This window comes from Cynocephalus volans, chromosome 14, assembly GCF_027409185.1.
Source record: "Cynocephalus volans isolate mCynVol1 chromosome 14, mCynVol1.pri, whole genome shotgun sequence".
Classification (NCBI taxonomy): domain Eukaryota; kingdom Metazoa; phylum Chordata; class Mammalia; order Dermoptera; family Cynocephalidae; genus Cynocephalus; species Cynocephalus volans.
In genome coordinates this window covers 45,587,907-45,605,494 of record NC_084473.1, presented here as the reverse complement: position 1 = coordinate 45,605,494, position 17,588 = coordinate 45,587,907, and the positions used below count along the sequence as shown (strand labels likewise).

Genomic DNA, 17,588 nt, shown 5'->3' with positions numbered 1-17,588 from the left:
AGGCATTTTCAAGGTTGTGAAACCAGCAACTGCTTCATAATTATCCTGAATTTTATAACAAAAGTTGAAGTGGCATTGCCAATCCAACATGAAATGACATGGACCCAGTGGAGCTCAATCAAGAAAAAATTTTAAAACAAAACAGGAAGTGATTGATGCAATAGATAAATTTATTTTAAAATATGTAATGCCTGCAATACCACACATATAGTTAATGAAAATTCTGAAGAAATACGAGCTGGCACATCCAAAACACCTATGCTAGAAACAGTACATGATTCAGATGTCATGGGCTGAAAGATGACAAGGAATCGTTTTCTATAAGCATTTTCTATAATCGTTTTCTGTAAGCATTGAAAATAGAAGAGTAAGAAAATTTTACAGTCAACACCAATAAGATCACTGTAATGATAATAATGATGAAGAAAGAGTCACCATTAGAAAAAAAGTATCAAGACTTGGGTCTTAAGGGGATAGGTATTAAAAAGGTCTCATCCTCGGAGGTTTTCAAGATGGCGGCGGCTGCGGTGGCTGGCGCGGAGTAGCTGAGGTGGAAAAGGTGGCCACTGGGCCTCAGGCAGCCGGGAAACTTGTGGACCTTCCTCTGGCCATCTCTTAAGGGAGGACTGCTGCTGCTGGCCGGTCGTGGGGGCTCAACGCCACTTTGCCCCCGGCAGGAGAGGCTGCCTCATTTACAGGCAACAGCTTTGAAGTGTGGAGCAGGAAAAGAACTGATTCTTAGCTGCAAAAGTGAGTCTTGAAACAGGGAACACGGCACCAGGGCTGCTGTGGATGCAGCCAGGATCCCGGAGGCTGGGGCCGCACTGAAGGCGGCCAGCTGCCCTATCCAGGATTCGAGGTTTCAGGCCGGCATTAAAGAAGACTCCTGGGAGCGCCCGAGCGGCGCTGCGACTGAACAGCCCGAGGCGGCAGCGCCGAGAACACGGAAGGCAACAAACCAGAGACAGAGCGAGCGCCCGACCTGGCACAGCACTGTGAGTGATCCCTGGCACAGCTCTGTTCGGGGGGTGGATGCCCACGCGGCTCCCCGCCTGCACCACCAGGCCACTTACTGCCCCGGTGCTGCCTCCATTTTCCCAGGTGTGGGCAGCTCCGCCCTGCTCGGCCATCACTGAGCCCATTTGCTTGGCCTGGCGCGGGGCTTTCCGGACCCTGCGGGCCGACCTCCTCTCCCACTCCCTCCACGGTTCTCTGGCAGGGCTGGGGGTGTGGGGCGTCCCGACCAGTGTTGGGAGGGCTAGGAAGTACGGGCCGACTGTCACTCCACCACACCCTGGACTCCGGCCCCGGTAAACTTCCTGTTACTGGGAGGCAGATACCATCTCTGCGACCACCAGTTTGGAAAAAAGCCTAACGAATTTCTGGTTGGGAATAGTGTGGTAGGAGAGTTCCCAGGTCCGCTTGAACCTGCCGGAGAGCAGGCTGCAGGCGGGCACTAGACTCGGTTTATACCGGGGGGATACAAAGGTGAACAAGACCCGAGAAAGATCTACACAGTGCTACAAAGGCACCCAGAGAGACCGGTCGTCTGTGCCTAGCAGAAACCTGGTAGACTTCCTGGGCGAGGCGGTGCTGAGCAGGGTCTTGAAGGCCCAGCTGATAGACGAGGGGTGCAGAAGACACGCCCCAACCCAGCACAGTGTGCACAGAGGGGGGAGACGTGCGGCCAGGGAGGCGGAGACTCGACAGAAACCATACACCCGGTGGGGTCGCCACTGCACGATCTAACAGCCTGGGCCAGAGCACACGGAACGGGGAGAAGTCCTGTACAGAAAGTGAAAGCTCAACAGAGATCACACACCCTGTGGTACGTGATCCACCAGCCCAGCAGAGTACAAGCTGACCAGAAAGGTGGATCCCTGGAGAAGCCCAAGACCCGAGGCAACCACACACACAAGACACTAGAGGCCAACTGAGCAGTCACGGCGGGAGCCATACCAAATTGGCAACCACAGCAACATCCTAGTTAGTCATTAGTCTTAAACCGGTGGACTGTGAAACCCCCTGCCACAATGAATAAACACCAAAAAAAAGACACCAGAAATACAAAAAATCAAGAAAGTACACCACCAAAAGTTAATAAATCTCATACTCTAGATCCTATAGAACAAGAAGCCCTTGAAATAACTGACAAGGAATTTCGAGTGATAATTCTAAGGAAACTGAATGAGATACAAGAAAACTCAGCTAGACATCATGATGAAATGAGGAAAAGTATACAGGATCTGAAAGAGGAAATATACAAGGAAATCAATGTCCTGAAAAAAAATGTAGCAGAACTTACCGAACTGAAGAAGTTATTCAGCGAAATAAAAAACACAACGGAGAGTTTAACCAGCAGGCTTGTCGAAGTTGAAGAGAGAACCTCTGAACTTGAAGATGGGCTGTTTGAAATAACACAAGCAGACAAAAAGAAAGAAAAAAGAATCAAGGACATGGAAGAAAATCTGAGAGAGATATCAGACAACCTCAAGCGCTCAAATATCCGAGTCATGGGTATTCCAGAAGGGGAGGAAAATGGAGATTCCATTGAAAACATATTCAACAAAATAGTGGCAGAAAACTTCCCAGGTATAGGAAAAATCACAGATCTTCAGATCCAGGAAGCTCAACGATCTCCAAACGTATTCAACCCAAAAAGGCCTTCTCCAAGACATGTCATAGTCAAATTGGCAAAACTCAGAGACAAAGAGAGAATCTTAAAAGCTGCAAGAGAGAAGCGTCAAATCACCTATAAGGGAGCCCCAATCAGGTTAACATCAGACTTTTCATCACAAACCCTAAAAGCTAGAAAGGAATGGGATGATATTTTCAAAATACTAAAAGACAAAGATTGCCAGCCAAGAATACTCTACCCTGCAAGGCTATCCTTCCGAAATGAGGGGCAAATAGTATATTTCTCAGACAAACAAAAACTGCGGGAGTTCACTACCACAAGACCACCCTTACAAGAAATCCTCAAGGGAGTACTGGGTTTGGTTCCTGAAAAATAACTACCACTGCCATAAAAACCTAAGAAAAATCTAAACCCGCTAGTACAATAAAAATGGCATTCATGAAGAGAAAACAAGCTAACAAAAACACTATCTACAACCTAAGGAACCAACAAACAAAGAAACCAAACAGTAAATCAGAAAGCAAGGAACAAAAGACACCTAAGACAACCAAACAACCAATAAAATGCTAAGAATAAATCAACACCTTTCAATAACAACTCTTAATGTTAAAGGCTTAAATTCCCCCAATTAAAAGACACAGACTGGCTGACTGGATCAAAAAGCAGGACCCAACTATATGCTGCCTACAAGAGACCCACCTCACCCATAAAGATTCACACAGACTAAGAGTGAAAGGATGGAAAAAGATTTACCATGCAAACAGAAAAGAAAAACGAGCTGGAGTGGCTATTCTTATATCTGACAAAATAGACTTTAAACTAAAAACCATAAAAAGAGACAATGAGGGACACTACTTAATGATAAAAGGACTGATCCATCAAGAAGACATAACAATCATAAATATGTACGCACCCAATGTTGGAGCAGCCAGATTTATAAAACAAACTCTATTAGACCTAAAGAAGGAAATAGACACTAATACCATAATAGCAGGGGACCTGAATACTCCACTGTCAATATTAGACAGATCATCTAGGCAAAGAATCAGTAGAGAAACACAAGATCTAAACAAGACTCTAGACCAATTGGAATTGGCAGATATCTACAGAATATTCCACCCAACAACCTCAGAATATTCATTCTTCTCATCAGCACATGGATCATTCTCCAAGATAGATCACATATTAGGTCACAAATCAAGTCTCAATAAATTCAAAAAAATTGGAATTATCCCATGTATCTTCTCAGACCACAATGGATTAAAACTAGAAATTAATAACAAACAAAACTCTGGAAACTATACAAACACATGGAAATTAAACAGCATTCTACTTAATGACATATGGGTCCAAGAAGAAATCAAGCAGGAAATCAAAAAGTTTATTGAAACTAATGAAAACAATGATACATCATACCAAAACCTGTGGGATACTGCAAAAGCAGTATTGAGGGGAAAATTTATTGCATTAAATGCTCACTTCAGAAGAATGGAAAGATGGCAAGTGAACAACCTAACACTTCACCTTAAAGAACTAGAAAAACAAGAACAATCCAATCCTAAAGTTAGCAGACGGAAAGAAATCATTAAGATCAGAGCAGAACTGAATGAAATTGAAAACCAAAAAACAATTCAAAAGATCAACGAATCAAAAAGTTGGTTTTTTGAAAAGATAAATAAAATTGACAAACCATTAGCATGGCTAACAAAAAAAAGAAGAGAGAAGACTCAAATAACAAAAATTAGAAATGAAAAAGGCGATATTACAACTGATTCATCTGAAATACAAGGAATCATTCGAGACTACTATAAACAACTATACGCCAACAAATTTGAAAATCTGGAGGAAATGGATAAATTTCTGGACACACACAAGCTCCCAAAACTGAACCGTGAAGACGTAGAAAATTTGAACAGACCAATAACAATAAAGGAGATTGAAGCTGTTATCAGAAGGCTCCCAACAAAGAAAAGCCCAGGACCAGATGGATTCACAGCAGAATTTTACCAAACATTCAAAGAGGAATTGACACCGATTCTTTACAAACTATTCCAAAAGATTGAAACGGACGCAAATCTCCCAAACTCATTCTATGAAGCAAACATCATCCTGATACCAAAACCAGGTAAAGATATAACCAAAAAAGAAAACTACAGGCCGATATCCTTGATGAATATAGATGCAAAAATCCTCACTAAAATACTAGCAAACAGAATACAGCAACACATACGAAAAATTATTCATCACGATCAAGTGGGATTCATCCCAGGGATGCAAGGTTGGTTCAACATACGCAAATCAATAAATGTGATACACCATATTAATAAACTCAAACACAAGGACCATATGATCATCTCTATAGATGCTGAAAAAGCATTTGATAAAGTTCAGCACTCATTCATGACAAAGACCCTCTATAAGTTAGGTATAGAGGGAAAGTATCTCAACATAATTAAAGCCATATATGACAAACCCACTGCCAATATCATCCTGAATGGGGAGAAGCTGAAAGCTTTTCCTTTAAGAACAGGCACTAGACAAGGATGCCCACTCTCACCACTCCTATTCAACATAGTGTTGGAAGTACTAGCCAGAGCAATCAGAGAAGAGAAGGAAATAAAGGGCATCCAGATTGGAAAAGATGAAGTCAAACTGTCCCTGTTTGCAGATGACATGATCCTATATATCGAACAGCCTAAAACCTCTACAAAAAAACTGTTGGAATTGATAAATGATTTCAGCACAGTAGCAGGATACAAAATCAACACACAAAAATCAGTAGCATTTCTTTTCTCCAATAGTGAACATGCAGAAGGAGAAATCAAGAAAGCCTGCCCATTTACAATAGCCACCAAAAAAATAAAATACTTAGGAATTGAGTTAACCAAGGAGGTGAAAAATCTCTATAATGAGAACTACAAACCACTGCTGAGAGAAATTAGAGAGGATACAAGAAGATGGAAAGATATTCCATGCTCTTGCATTGGAAGAATCAACATAGTGAAAATGTCCATACTACCCAAAGTGATATACAAATTCAATGCAATCCCCATCAAAATTCCAAAGACATTTTTCTCAGAAATGGAAAAAACTATTCAGACATTTATATGGAACAATAAAAGACCACGAATAGCCAAAGCAATGCTCAGCAAAAAAAATAAAGCTGGAGGCATAACACTACCTGACTTTAAGCTATACTACAAAGCTATAATAACCAAAACAGTATGGTACTGGCATAAAAACAGACACACTGACCAATGGAATAGAATAGAGAATCCAGAAATCAACCCTCACACTTACTGCCATCTGATCTTTGACAAAGGCACCAAGCCTATTCACTGGGGAAGGGACTGCCTCTTCAGCAAGTGGTGCTGGGATAACTGGATATCGATATGCAGGAGAATGAAACTAGATCCATACCTCTCACCGTATACTAAAATCAACTCAAAATGGATTAAGGATTTAAATATACACCCTGAGACAATAAAACTTCTTAAAGAAAACATAGGGGAAACACTTCAGGTAATAGGACTGGGCACAGACTTCATGAATACGACCCCAAAAGCACGGGCAACCAAAGGAAAAATAAACAAATGGGATTATATCAAACTAAAAAGCTTCTGCACAGCAAAAGAAACAATTAAAAGAGTTAAAAGACAACCAACAGAGTGGGAGAAAATATTTGCAAAATATACATCTGACAAAGGATTAATATCCAGAATATATAAGGAACTCAAACAACTTTACAAGAAGAAAACAAGCAAGCAACCCAATTAAAAAATGGGCAAAAGAGCTAAGTAGGCATTTCTCTAAGGAAGATATCCAAATGGCCAACAGACATATGAAAAAATGCTCAACATCACTCAGCATCCGGGAAATGCAAATCAAAACCACATTGAGATACCATCTAACCCCAGTTAGGATGGCTAAAATCCAAAAGACTATGAACGATAAATGCTGGCGAGGCTGCGGAGAAAAAGGAACTCTCATACATTGTTGGTGGGACTGCAAAATGGTGCAGCCTCTATGGAAAATGGTATGGAGGTTCCTTAAACAATTGCAAATAGATCTACCATACGACCCAGCCATCCCACTGTTGGGAATATACCCAGAGGAATGGAAATCATCAAGTCGAAGGTATACCTGTTCCCCAATGTTCATCGCAGCACTCTTTACAATAGCCAAGAGTTGGAACCAGCCCAAATGCCCATCATCAGATGAGTGGATACGGAAAATGTGGTACATCTACACAATGGAATACTACTCAGCTATAAAAACGAATGAAATACTGCCATTTGCAACAACATGGATGGACCTCGAGAGAATTATATTAAGTGAAACAAGTCAGGCACAGAAAGAGAAATACCACATGTTCTCACTTATTGGTGGGAGCTAAAAATTAATATATAAATTCACACACACACATACACACATACACACACAAACCGGGGGGGGGGGAAGAAGATATAACAACCACAATTATTTGAAGTTGATACAACAAGCAAACAGAAAGGACATTGTTGGGGGGGAGGGGGGGAGGGAGAAGGGAGGGAGGTTTTGGTGATGGGGAGCATTAATCAGCTACAATGTATATCAACAAAATAAAATTAAAAAAAAAATAAAATAAAAAAATAAAATAAAATAAAATAAAAAAAAAAAAAAAAAAAAAAAGTCTCATCCTCTCCAGCTGGTGTCCCCAGTTCATATTTGCTGCAAAACTCTTCGAAAGAGCTGAAGAGGTTCAGAACATGCCACCTCAAAATATGCTGCTCAGGCATATTGATTATTCTCAGCTGAGGCACCTGAGAAACAGCAGATACAGGGAGGGCTCTCTGACCTCCTCTTTTCTACTGAAAAACAGGTCATAAAACTTCCCAAGAAAAAGTGCCTTGCTTGTACTAGGAAAATAGTATTCTTATCACCGGTGATGGGGAGTCGTCACCAAAATGCACCTATACAAACAAACCTACTAAAATAACACTTATCTTCCATTGGTTTCCCACATATATTGCTGGTCACTGTCCCACAATTTAATGCCCCTAGTCTGAGCCCCTTTGTCCTGTCACATCACCACAATGTATTGTTCTTTGTGTGAAAAGGTATACATTATGTGTCCATATGGCTTCTTTGGGCCTTGTTGGGAAAATAGAATAGTTTAATCAGGCCTCTTTGCCTAAGGTCTGGTTGGGTGTGGTGCGGCACATTCTTTGTAAACAAATTGTGTATGGGTGGGTGGAGTTAGTGCACATGCACACCAATGTATCTTTTTAGTTTTGTTGCTACTCTTGTGTTTTTGAGAGTGTGTGGAGCAGCGGCCATGAACTGCTGGCTGGCAGAGAGCTTGTGTCTAAAAATAGAGCATGTTTACTTTGCTGGCAGCTGCTCAGTTTTTCTTTGGACTTTGCTGGTAACAGTTGAGTTTTGAGTTTCCCTTTGGACTGCCTAGCTCCTAGACGTGTGTGCAGAAATAAAGACTACTCTTTCTTCAACCAAGGCTCCAAGGACCTTTCTTCCAGTTACCTAGCTCATAGACCTGTGTGTGAAGGGTTGGTGACACAGTCTGGACAACAGGCTTGAGGGGTCTGTGAGCTCCAGACCCAGCCCTAGCTCTACAGGCCTTCATTTTCCTTTTGAAGAATGCTGTGTACTTGTAAAAATATTCAATAAAATTAGTACACTTTTCTCCTCCTGATCTGTCTTAATGTCAGTTTAATTCTTAGGCCCACCACAGACAGTAAGAGGGTAGAAGGCAGTTTTACCTCTGATACAGAGCCATCTACTCACTGGCTCCACATGCTCCTGAGCTGGCTTCCATTATCATCACTCCAACGATACTGTTTCTGTCAAGGTCACTGATTTCTGTGTTGTTAAATTCAGTGGTCAATTCTTAGTCCTCATCTGACGCTATCGGCAGCATTTGAGGCAGCTGATTGTACCCTTCTTCATTTGACCATTCTCTTCTTTCTTCTACTCTAGCCACTCTTCTTCAGGGTCCTCTATTGCATTGTCCTCATTTCCTGACCTCTAAACTTCAGAAAGCCCAAGGGCTCAGTTGTCAGACCACTTCTATTATTTGTATTCACTCCTCAGTGATCCCATCCGGCCCCACAGCTCTGAGCGCTGATGTCCCTTAAGAGTCACATCACCAGCCCAGCCCTTCCTCCTGCTTTGTGCATCCAATTGCTACTTGCTGTCTCCACTTGGATGTCTAATAGGCATTTCCAAGTTAACACACCCAAACCTGAATTCCTACTCTGTCTCCCCAAGACCTGCTCCTGCAACAGTCTTCCCCTTTTCCCCTTTTCCATAAAAGACAGCTCTACTCTTCAGTTGCTCAGACCAAAAATCTTGGAGTGATCTTTGGTTCCCTTCTTTACTTCACACCCCACATCCAATCCATCAGCACGCACTTACTGGCTCTATATTTCAAATGCATTCTGAGTCCAACCATTTTTTTCATCTCCTATCACCACTCCTAATCACCATCACCTATCACCTGGTGCTATGGTCTGAATGTTTTTGTCCTCCACAATTCATGTGTTGAAACCTAACCCCCAAGGTGATGGCATTAAAAGAGGGGCCTTTGAAAGGTAACTAGGTGTGAGGACTCAACTCTCATGAATAGGATTAGTGCCCTTATAAAAGAGATTTGAGGGAGCTCTTTTGCCCCTTCCACCATGTGAGGACACAGCAAGAAGATGTCTATGAAGAACAGACCCTCACCAGACATTGAATCTTTTGGCACCTTGATCTTGGACTCCCCAGCCTATAGAACTGTGAGAAACAAATTTCTGTTGTTTACAAATTACCTAGTCTAAGGTATAGCAGCAGGAACGGACTAAGACCCCTGGGTTATTGCAATAAAGTCCTACCTTCTCTGTCTGCTTCTGCTATTGCTTCCCCTACCCCATCCATACAATTATCTTATCATGTGGTAAAGTTCATGTCATTATTACACACAAAACCTTCTAAAGGCTCGCATCTCACTCACAATAAAATCCAAAGTCCTTATCGTGGCCTACAAAGCCAGACATGATCTACCTCCTCCACCTACCCACAACCTCTCTGATTTCCCCCACCTCCATTCTCCACCTGCTCTGATCCAGCCACCCAGTAGCCATTGCCCTCCTGATGTTCTTCTGACAGGCCAACACTCTCTGATTCCAGCACCCGTGCACTAGCGGTGCCCTCTGCAGACACACTCTTCCCTGAGGGATCTGGGTAGCTCTCTCCTTCATGTCTCTGCTAGAATGTGATCTCATCAGAGAGGACATTCCTGACCACCCTACCTAATATAGCATTTTTCTACCATTCTTTGTCACTTTACCCAGTTTATTTTTCTGCATAGCAGTGATCACAACTTGATATCTGTTTATTGTCTGACTTCCCTCACTATTATATACCCTCTGCAAGAGCAGGAATTAACTGTTTTTGTGATTGCTTATCCCAGTGCCTAGAAAACATGCATGCATAAAGTAAGCACTCAATCAACATTAGAATGCTCAACAAGATGATTAATTGGAACGATGGTCACATAGCATTTTGAGGTGATTCAAAGTGGTAAACTATAACAACCCATGTCTTCAGAAAGCTTCTATACTTCAGAGTGTGGAAGCCACCTTTGGGAATGTCTCATTTTTTCAGCTAAAGACTTACTCATGATACAAGATTTTTGGAAACAGCATGTCCTAACAGGTTTTATAAAAGAATGACAACATCCACCTATAAAGATTTCTGAGAAAGAGATAGCCCATCATGAAAAGGACAATGCTCATTACTGCTTTCTAAGGACTGAAACAGGGTAAACGTTTGCCCCTGAGTCAAGATAGCATGGAATATTCCCCGTCAAGCATATATTTGCTTGTTCTTACCTAAGAATCTGAAAGCACAATCCTGAGCTGGAGCTTTTTAGAAACCGCATTGATCTTGATACATGCCAAAACACAGTGGATTAAATATAACACTTTATAAATCTTTTAAAGTAAGAAGATTTAGAGTTTATTAATTCTCATTTTTAAAAGTTTGTTAGAAATCTGTGGAGAAGGAAGGTACTATTTTCTGGCTCTTTAATAGTTTGAAATGTTTAGAGATAAGCATAGTATTTAAATCCTTAGGATGTGTAAAATTGTATTCAACAACATTTTTAGACAAGGCATTAAGAATACTTTAAAGTGCTCGTCTACTGCATTAATTTTAATCATACTCCACTGGACTCACAATGCTTTGAAATGCTTTATAAAATGCCCCCAAGATCCTTTATTATACATCACAATACAAGCACCACCACCAAATTCAAATGCTGTGTTTCTAACTCTGGGTCGCATCAGCTTGCCTGCGAGCACCCTCTTCTGTTTTAAGAGTGTACTGCAAATTACATTTCATGAAATTCACAGCAACTCTGGGTAGTACAGAGGCTTCTCAGGAAAATGTCAAGACACACGATCACATTATTTAAATAAGCCACCCTTCCCTCTGAGGTTTGGAAGGCTGTGCCAACACAGACGCACGAAGGGGAAGAAGCAAACCTCAAGATGTAATGGTGATTTGCTTTTTTCCCCTAGGAAGTCTTATGGAAATGAACTTTGATCTTTTAAAACATGGGGCAATTAATTGAATGAGTTTTCCTTTTCCTTACAGATGGAACATGATTTTAAAGGAACAATATTATCTGCAGCTTTTATCTATGGTATTTTTTAAATCACCTATTTGTTTCTTGACCAGCAATTCTCTCTTGCATTAAAAATTAATCATCGTCAGATTCATATGTTGATGCCAGTTCTAACCAGGAACTCATTAATATACTCATAACAAGAAAAATACTTGTTTCACACAACCCGGGGAAATAGGTAATTTGGTTGAGCCCCATGGAATTGCCATCAGAATTGGTAAATACTGGCAATTAACTGTATAGGGTTCAGTGGAATACACATAGCCCTATGCTTTAAGACCCCGGGTAAGAGCACAAAAGGCCCTTGGAATGGAGTAGCTGCAGAGAATGGAGAGGGCCTAGGAGAGACAACATCAGAAGCACCTGTGTCTACACAAGGGCGATGGGGCAGTCTAGGCGTAGTTGAGACAGAAACAGGAAAGAAATGACTGATGGAAATTTGAGGAATGTTGTTGCAAATACTCATATGGACAGTTTATGATAACTTTTATTATTCCTGAATAACTAGAGTCAAGCCTCATTAACGACAACAATGGCTAAAATAGTGCTTGATGATCTGGCCTCTGTGCTGATGCAGCTTTGAAATATTAACCTTAACAGCTAAATAAAAATTTAATTTCAATGCAAGGCAGATTTCTTATAAAAAGGGGGCTGGAGAGAGTGTTAGGTTGATTTTTATCAACACTGATTTAATTCATATCTAAAATGCCCCCTCCACCCACACACGTACCTTATCTGAAATATTTTCTGTACAATTGTGAAAAACAGCCCTCTAAACTTTAAAACTTTGCTTTTAAATACACATTATTTCTATAGTACTACTATACAAGTTGCCAAAGTCTGAAAATTCCATAGAATTCTCCTGTGGACAAAATTGTCCTATTGTCAGGAAAAATTGTGAACAACTGAATAGTAGAGGTCCTGTCTAGCTCATTCATCCAGATTATCAACACTTTTAAGTTGTTTTTGAGATAATTTACAACTCCTTGAGTTGTAGAAAACTGATAATAATGCACATAATCATTGTCCATAGAAATGTAAATTAATTGTGTTAGAGTAGGATGAATTACTGTTTATTTCCCCTGTGGACAGACCTATTTTGCATCTATTTGCAAATTCATTTTGGAGTCCCTTTCTTCCTAGGTAAGTCTCTGCACTTTGAATTCTCCTTGGAATCAGTGATAACATCTTACCAGTTCCCTCATTAGTTAATGAGTTAAATAAAATCTTTTGCACATACTGATTTCATAGCTTTATGAGTCATAACTATACCCTATTTTAAAAACCATCCTTTATAACATCATCAATTACAGTTTGATGGTGTCATTTTTCCAGGATATGCCAAGATGCCATGTTTACTGACTCCTTAATAGTGAAGCCATGTACATATGCCTGACAGAGAGTCAATTGTTTAAGGTTATTGAAATTGATTTCTTACCTTTAAAAAAAAAAGCCTTAGGCCTTGCAAAAAAAGATATAAGTCCATAACACAGCAAGAATCATTTGAAATACATCTTTAATTTTAGAAAAATCAATATGCAATCTACAAAATATTTTGCTACATGATTATTAAGGTTCAATCTGTTTTATATTTGTATTGAAAGGACATAAAATCATATTTTGAGTAAAATATTATAACAGTCATTGTTAAGGAAGACATTCTAACTGAATTCACAAGAAAAAGTGCTGTATCATAAGCATAGCTCCAGAATGAAGAGAACTAGAAAAAACTGTCTATTGTGTACTTCAGGTCAAAAATTCCAGCCTTTACTTACGTGCTAGAAAGTCTTTTTTCCCATACTTTTTTAATGGATAAATTGTTGTGCTTCCCACAGAAAAAGAAAATGTCCATAAATTAAGATCTGCACAATTAGTCAATGTAATGATCAACCCATGAATTCACTTACACCGTTATTATGATCTTGTGACTGGTAAGGTGACCAATTCAAAGCAATCAGAGAACAACTAATCACAAAATGCAGGCTGGCCAGTTGGCTCAGTTGGTTAGAGCATGGTTTTGCAACAGGATGGTCAAGGGTTTGGATTCCTACCCGTCTCCCCACGACCCCCACCTCCCACCCCCTGGCCTCCCCCATAACCTCATACTGACCAGCCACCCACAAAAAAAAAAAAAAAAAAAAAGAAAAGTGTTCTGAAGCAAAATGGTCAACTCCTTGGAAAGCTGCCATTGCGTCAACCAACTAACTCCAAAATGGTCAAACTTATAAAGGAGTGGTTAGAGCGTAGTGCCGATCACACCAGGGTCCAGGGTTTGATCCCTGTACCAGCCAGCCACCAACATAAACTAAAGTAAAATTCTAGAAAAGGTGTATTTCTTTCTTTACTCCCTTTCTTCCCTCCCTCCCTTAAAAGCAGGGGTTTGGGGAAGATCACAATTTACTTTCTGGCAAAGGAGATTCTGCTTCTTAATTTGTAAGTCTAAATGGGCCTACCTGATTTTTCACTTAGAGATCCATAGTCACATATGACCTCCTGCCATTTCTTAGGTCAGAAGAATTGTATTAAAAAGCTTCTCCTCCCTACACAGAATGTTAATTGAACACTGAGTAATGAATATTTAAGGATCCTAATAGAGGTGCAAATTAACAATTATGCGGTAGCAACCTGCTGTTAATGCTATCAACCTTTGCATTGCTGCAGAAACTCAATTTGGGATTTAGTCTGTCTTTTGTTACCGTATTTTCAACACTGAATCCTGAGAGGCTCCTGAAGGCTGGGTGACTTATGAGTAAGTGACGCCAGCAGTGAGGTACCCACAGATATTAGTCAACCTGCCAGGCATGAGGAGCAATTCACGGCACACTTTCCTAAATTTACTTCAAGGTGTAAATATTCATTACATTCATCTGAATCAATCTGTGAGTTCTTGATAGACAGGATGCCATAAAACACACTTCGAAGGAAAGTCAGTAATTAACCCAGCTGATTTCCCTGGGATGGTGGAGCAACGTCAGGTTCAGTCTGCCTCCGAATTTTGTTCTGAGCAGACTGAAGTCACTCCAGATTGTGCCCACACCAGATGATAGAGAAAGATGGTAGAATTTTTAAAAAATGACATACACACACAGATTTGCCTTCATATACATCAACAGTGCGTCTCAAGCATGTGATATTATAAGTCATGCATCAAGCGCAGTTAAAAAGAGCAACACCCATTCATGTCAACCATCAACTTTCACATTCTTTGCTTTTACAGTAAAATAATGAAAAGCAATAAAATCTCCTGATTGATATAGACCATCATAACTATCGGTTTTAATCTGCTTTTTGAGCAGATTAAAATGAATATAATACAATATTCAATAAAATGTATGAAATCAACTCTGTAGGCCAACAAATAAATGCTGTTTGGAAGAATATTTTATCAGTTTCGACTCAAAACAAATCCAGTAAATAGAGAAAAATACCTCCTAATCATATTTAACATTCAACATATATTGAAAGTGTATTAATACCATGTGAAAAAGTTTGTTTTTCAGGCTAAAAAATAGCTAAAATATAGATTGCATAAATTTTAAAATTCTGAACTTTAACTGTAAATACTAAAAGGAAACTGTAAACAGAACTAAACTGCTAATGCCATTGGTTTTTCACTAGAAACCAAACTATTATAATCATTTCCCTGACTTTGAAGAGTAGAAATGTCACCTTTTAGAAATCTAAATAAAATAATTTAGTGTCTTTCAGTTGCTTATCTTTTAAAGACATATACACTAAATTAAGCAGAACTAGCATAAAATAGTCATAATATGACTTAGACATCTACTGAAGAGAGGTTTGTGTTAATTACAAATATTACTTTATCAAAATACATTCCTAGAGTCTGTACTTTTGGAAAACAATATTCATGAACTCTAGAAATTCATCTTTAATGTACATAAAATATTTTAACTAGTATCCAATACAGTACTAGGATTTCATTTTGAAAGGAATCCCACCAAGCAAAAGGCAATATGTCCTTGTGACTTGTACTAAAATAAGCATATCACCAGGACACGAACACAGTTTGAAAATGATAATACAGTGGGGGATAGACAGGTACCAAATACAGCCAATGATTACTTACTGACGGGGTAAGAGGACAAGAAGATAACTCAAAACTACAGATACTGCCAAATCTCCACTTTAGCCTGTGGTTTCAACATCATTCTATACATAGCCACATCTGAGAGGTGAGCAAGAGCAAAAATTAAGTGTTTTAGTTCATGTCTCCTTTGATTGCCTTACCCTCTGGCACAGGCTCTAACACAGCAAGAGACGTGTGTAATAAATATAGCACCTAGATAATTCAGAGTGCAGAACAATCAGCCAATGAGTAATCAAAAATCAGAAACCCTTTAGCCAAACTGGCTGCCGGGTCACACATCAAATGACAGTGCTACTGAGTTTCAATAGAAAGCAAAACATCACACAAATTATAGACACATTTTAGATCAAACCCCTTAGGGTAAAAACATATCAAAAGCATGAAATACAGATTGTTTGATTTTAGGTCTAAACTTCTCTAAACACAGCCATTGGACCTGTCCTAAGCCCACTGTTCAGAAGTCACTTCCACTATACAGTAACAGAACTTTGTGTGGTTTCTGTGAATTACATATTGGACAAGTGGGTCGTTGTCATTTACTCTTGCTACTTCTACTGAGTTACACAGTCACCGGCTTTATCTGGGTCTTCTCCATCGATTTTAATCCACTTCTTTTCTATTTCAACCTGTTGTGCAAAAGCAAAACATGGGCAGCATTAACAAATGCAACACAGCACTGACACCTCTTCAGTCCTATTTTATACATGAAGCGAGGACTGTATCTGCCTCTGGATGCAGACACTGTCCCTCCACACTCCCACTCGAGCTCTGAAAAAAGGCACTCTGCTCTCCTTTTCACTGGATCTTGAAGAGGACTGACACTCCCTTCTCTTCTAAATCAAACATAGTTTTCATAAAAGGTACACATAATACATATATATTGATAAGACATTTACAGATCTGGCTAGACATGTGATCAATTATCCCCCCACGTACCATATATCCAGCATTCGCCCACCTGAAATTTAAAATGCACCCAAAATTATCTCTCTAACTAAAATGAACTAGTTTACAAACTAGTAAACCAGCTGGGCTGGACCATCTGTCTGCTCTTTACTTTTATTGTCTCAGCTCAAATGTCACCTCCTCATGGAGGCCCTCCCTGACCACCCTAGAAAAAGAAGCCCTCCATCACCCTCTACCTTATTGTCTGATTTTATTCTCTCCTAAGAATCTGTCACTAGTTGAAATTACATTATTTGTTTACCAATTATTTTTTGTTCCCCCCCCCCCCCCCCCACACACACACTAGAAAGTAAGCTCCATGAGGACAGGGACCTTATCTCTCTTGTTCACTGGTGTCACGTCTAGAGCAGTGTCTGGCACTTTGAAACTGCTGAATAGATACTTATTAAATGGAAGAGAACATAATGAAATTGCCGCCAAGTGCAGATCAACTAGTAAATGCTACTGAAGCTAAAGACACTTTGTCACATAATTTTGAGCTGTCCACTAAAACCTTATGAAACTGGCACATCTTGTGAACAGGAAAATAGGTATAAATGAAGTCTCATGTGCATTTGCCTCATATCTTGGTCACACATAACACTTATATACCTAGTGTTATAGGTCAGGTTCCCCAAGAAGCAGACTCTAAGACAGAGCTTTGTGTGCTGTTGGGGTCAGCACCCATGGCAGAATGAAGCTGGGAAGGTCCTGCAGAGTTAGCCCAAGTTAAGACATCATTCCCCACCCCATCTACCTGTCACTGCACACAGGTGGACCCCGAAAGGGGACATGACCTCGGGTAAGGCAACTCTCTTCGGCCAGGACAATTTCCAGCTACTGGGGAACAATTTCTTCAGTGCTGAAGGGGCTGCACAGGACAACATCTACCCATCATTAATTTCATCAATAGAAAAAACATCACTGCACCCAAACGTATAGACTTTTAAACAGATGGTCCAAAATAAAGAAAAATCCTGACTTATGTTACTATATTATAGGATCACCAGTTGCTGTTAAGGATGTTTTATAAAATCACACTATTTTTAATAGGAATAAATAAGTAGAAAATCAGAATGGCTAACCATAGCCGAGATTCAAGCAACATGTAGATTTTTTAAATGCTACTAGAAAATAAAAAATGTTGCTCATGTGCAAGACAAAACGAAAACATATAAACTCTAAACTAAACCACCTGTTTGTTATGTGCTATTTAATTTCTGTGATTT

General features: G+C 39.9%; 1 protein-coding gene across 2 annotated transcripts in view; it reads right to left on the bottom strand.

Moving 5' to 3' along the window:
• Positions 1-15,148: 15,148 nt before the first annotated feature.
• Positions 15,149-17,588, bottom strand: part of STON1 (stonin 1) — a 45,508-nt gene continuing 43,068 nt past the window's right edge. The window contains exon 4 of one of the 2 annotated variants that reach the window (XM_063078126.1): positions 15,149-16,040. In XM_063078126.1, the coding sequence (XP_062934196.1) occupies positions 15,966-16,040 (75 nt within the window). In that variant the 3' untranslated portion in view covers positions 15,149-15,965. Of the gene's footprint in view, positions 16,041-17,160; positions 17,231-17,588 lie in introns of those variants that run through there. The other variant, XM_063078127.1, reaches the window with a different exon arrangement.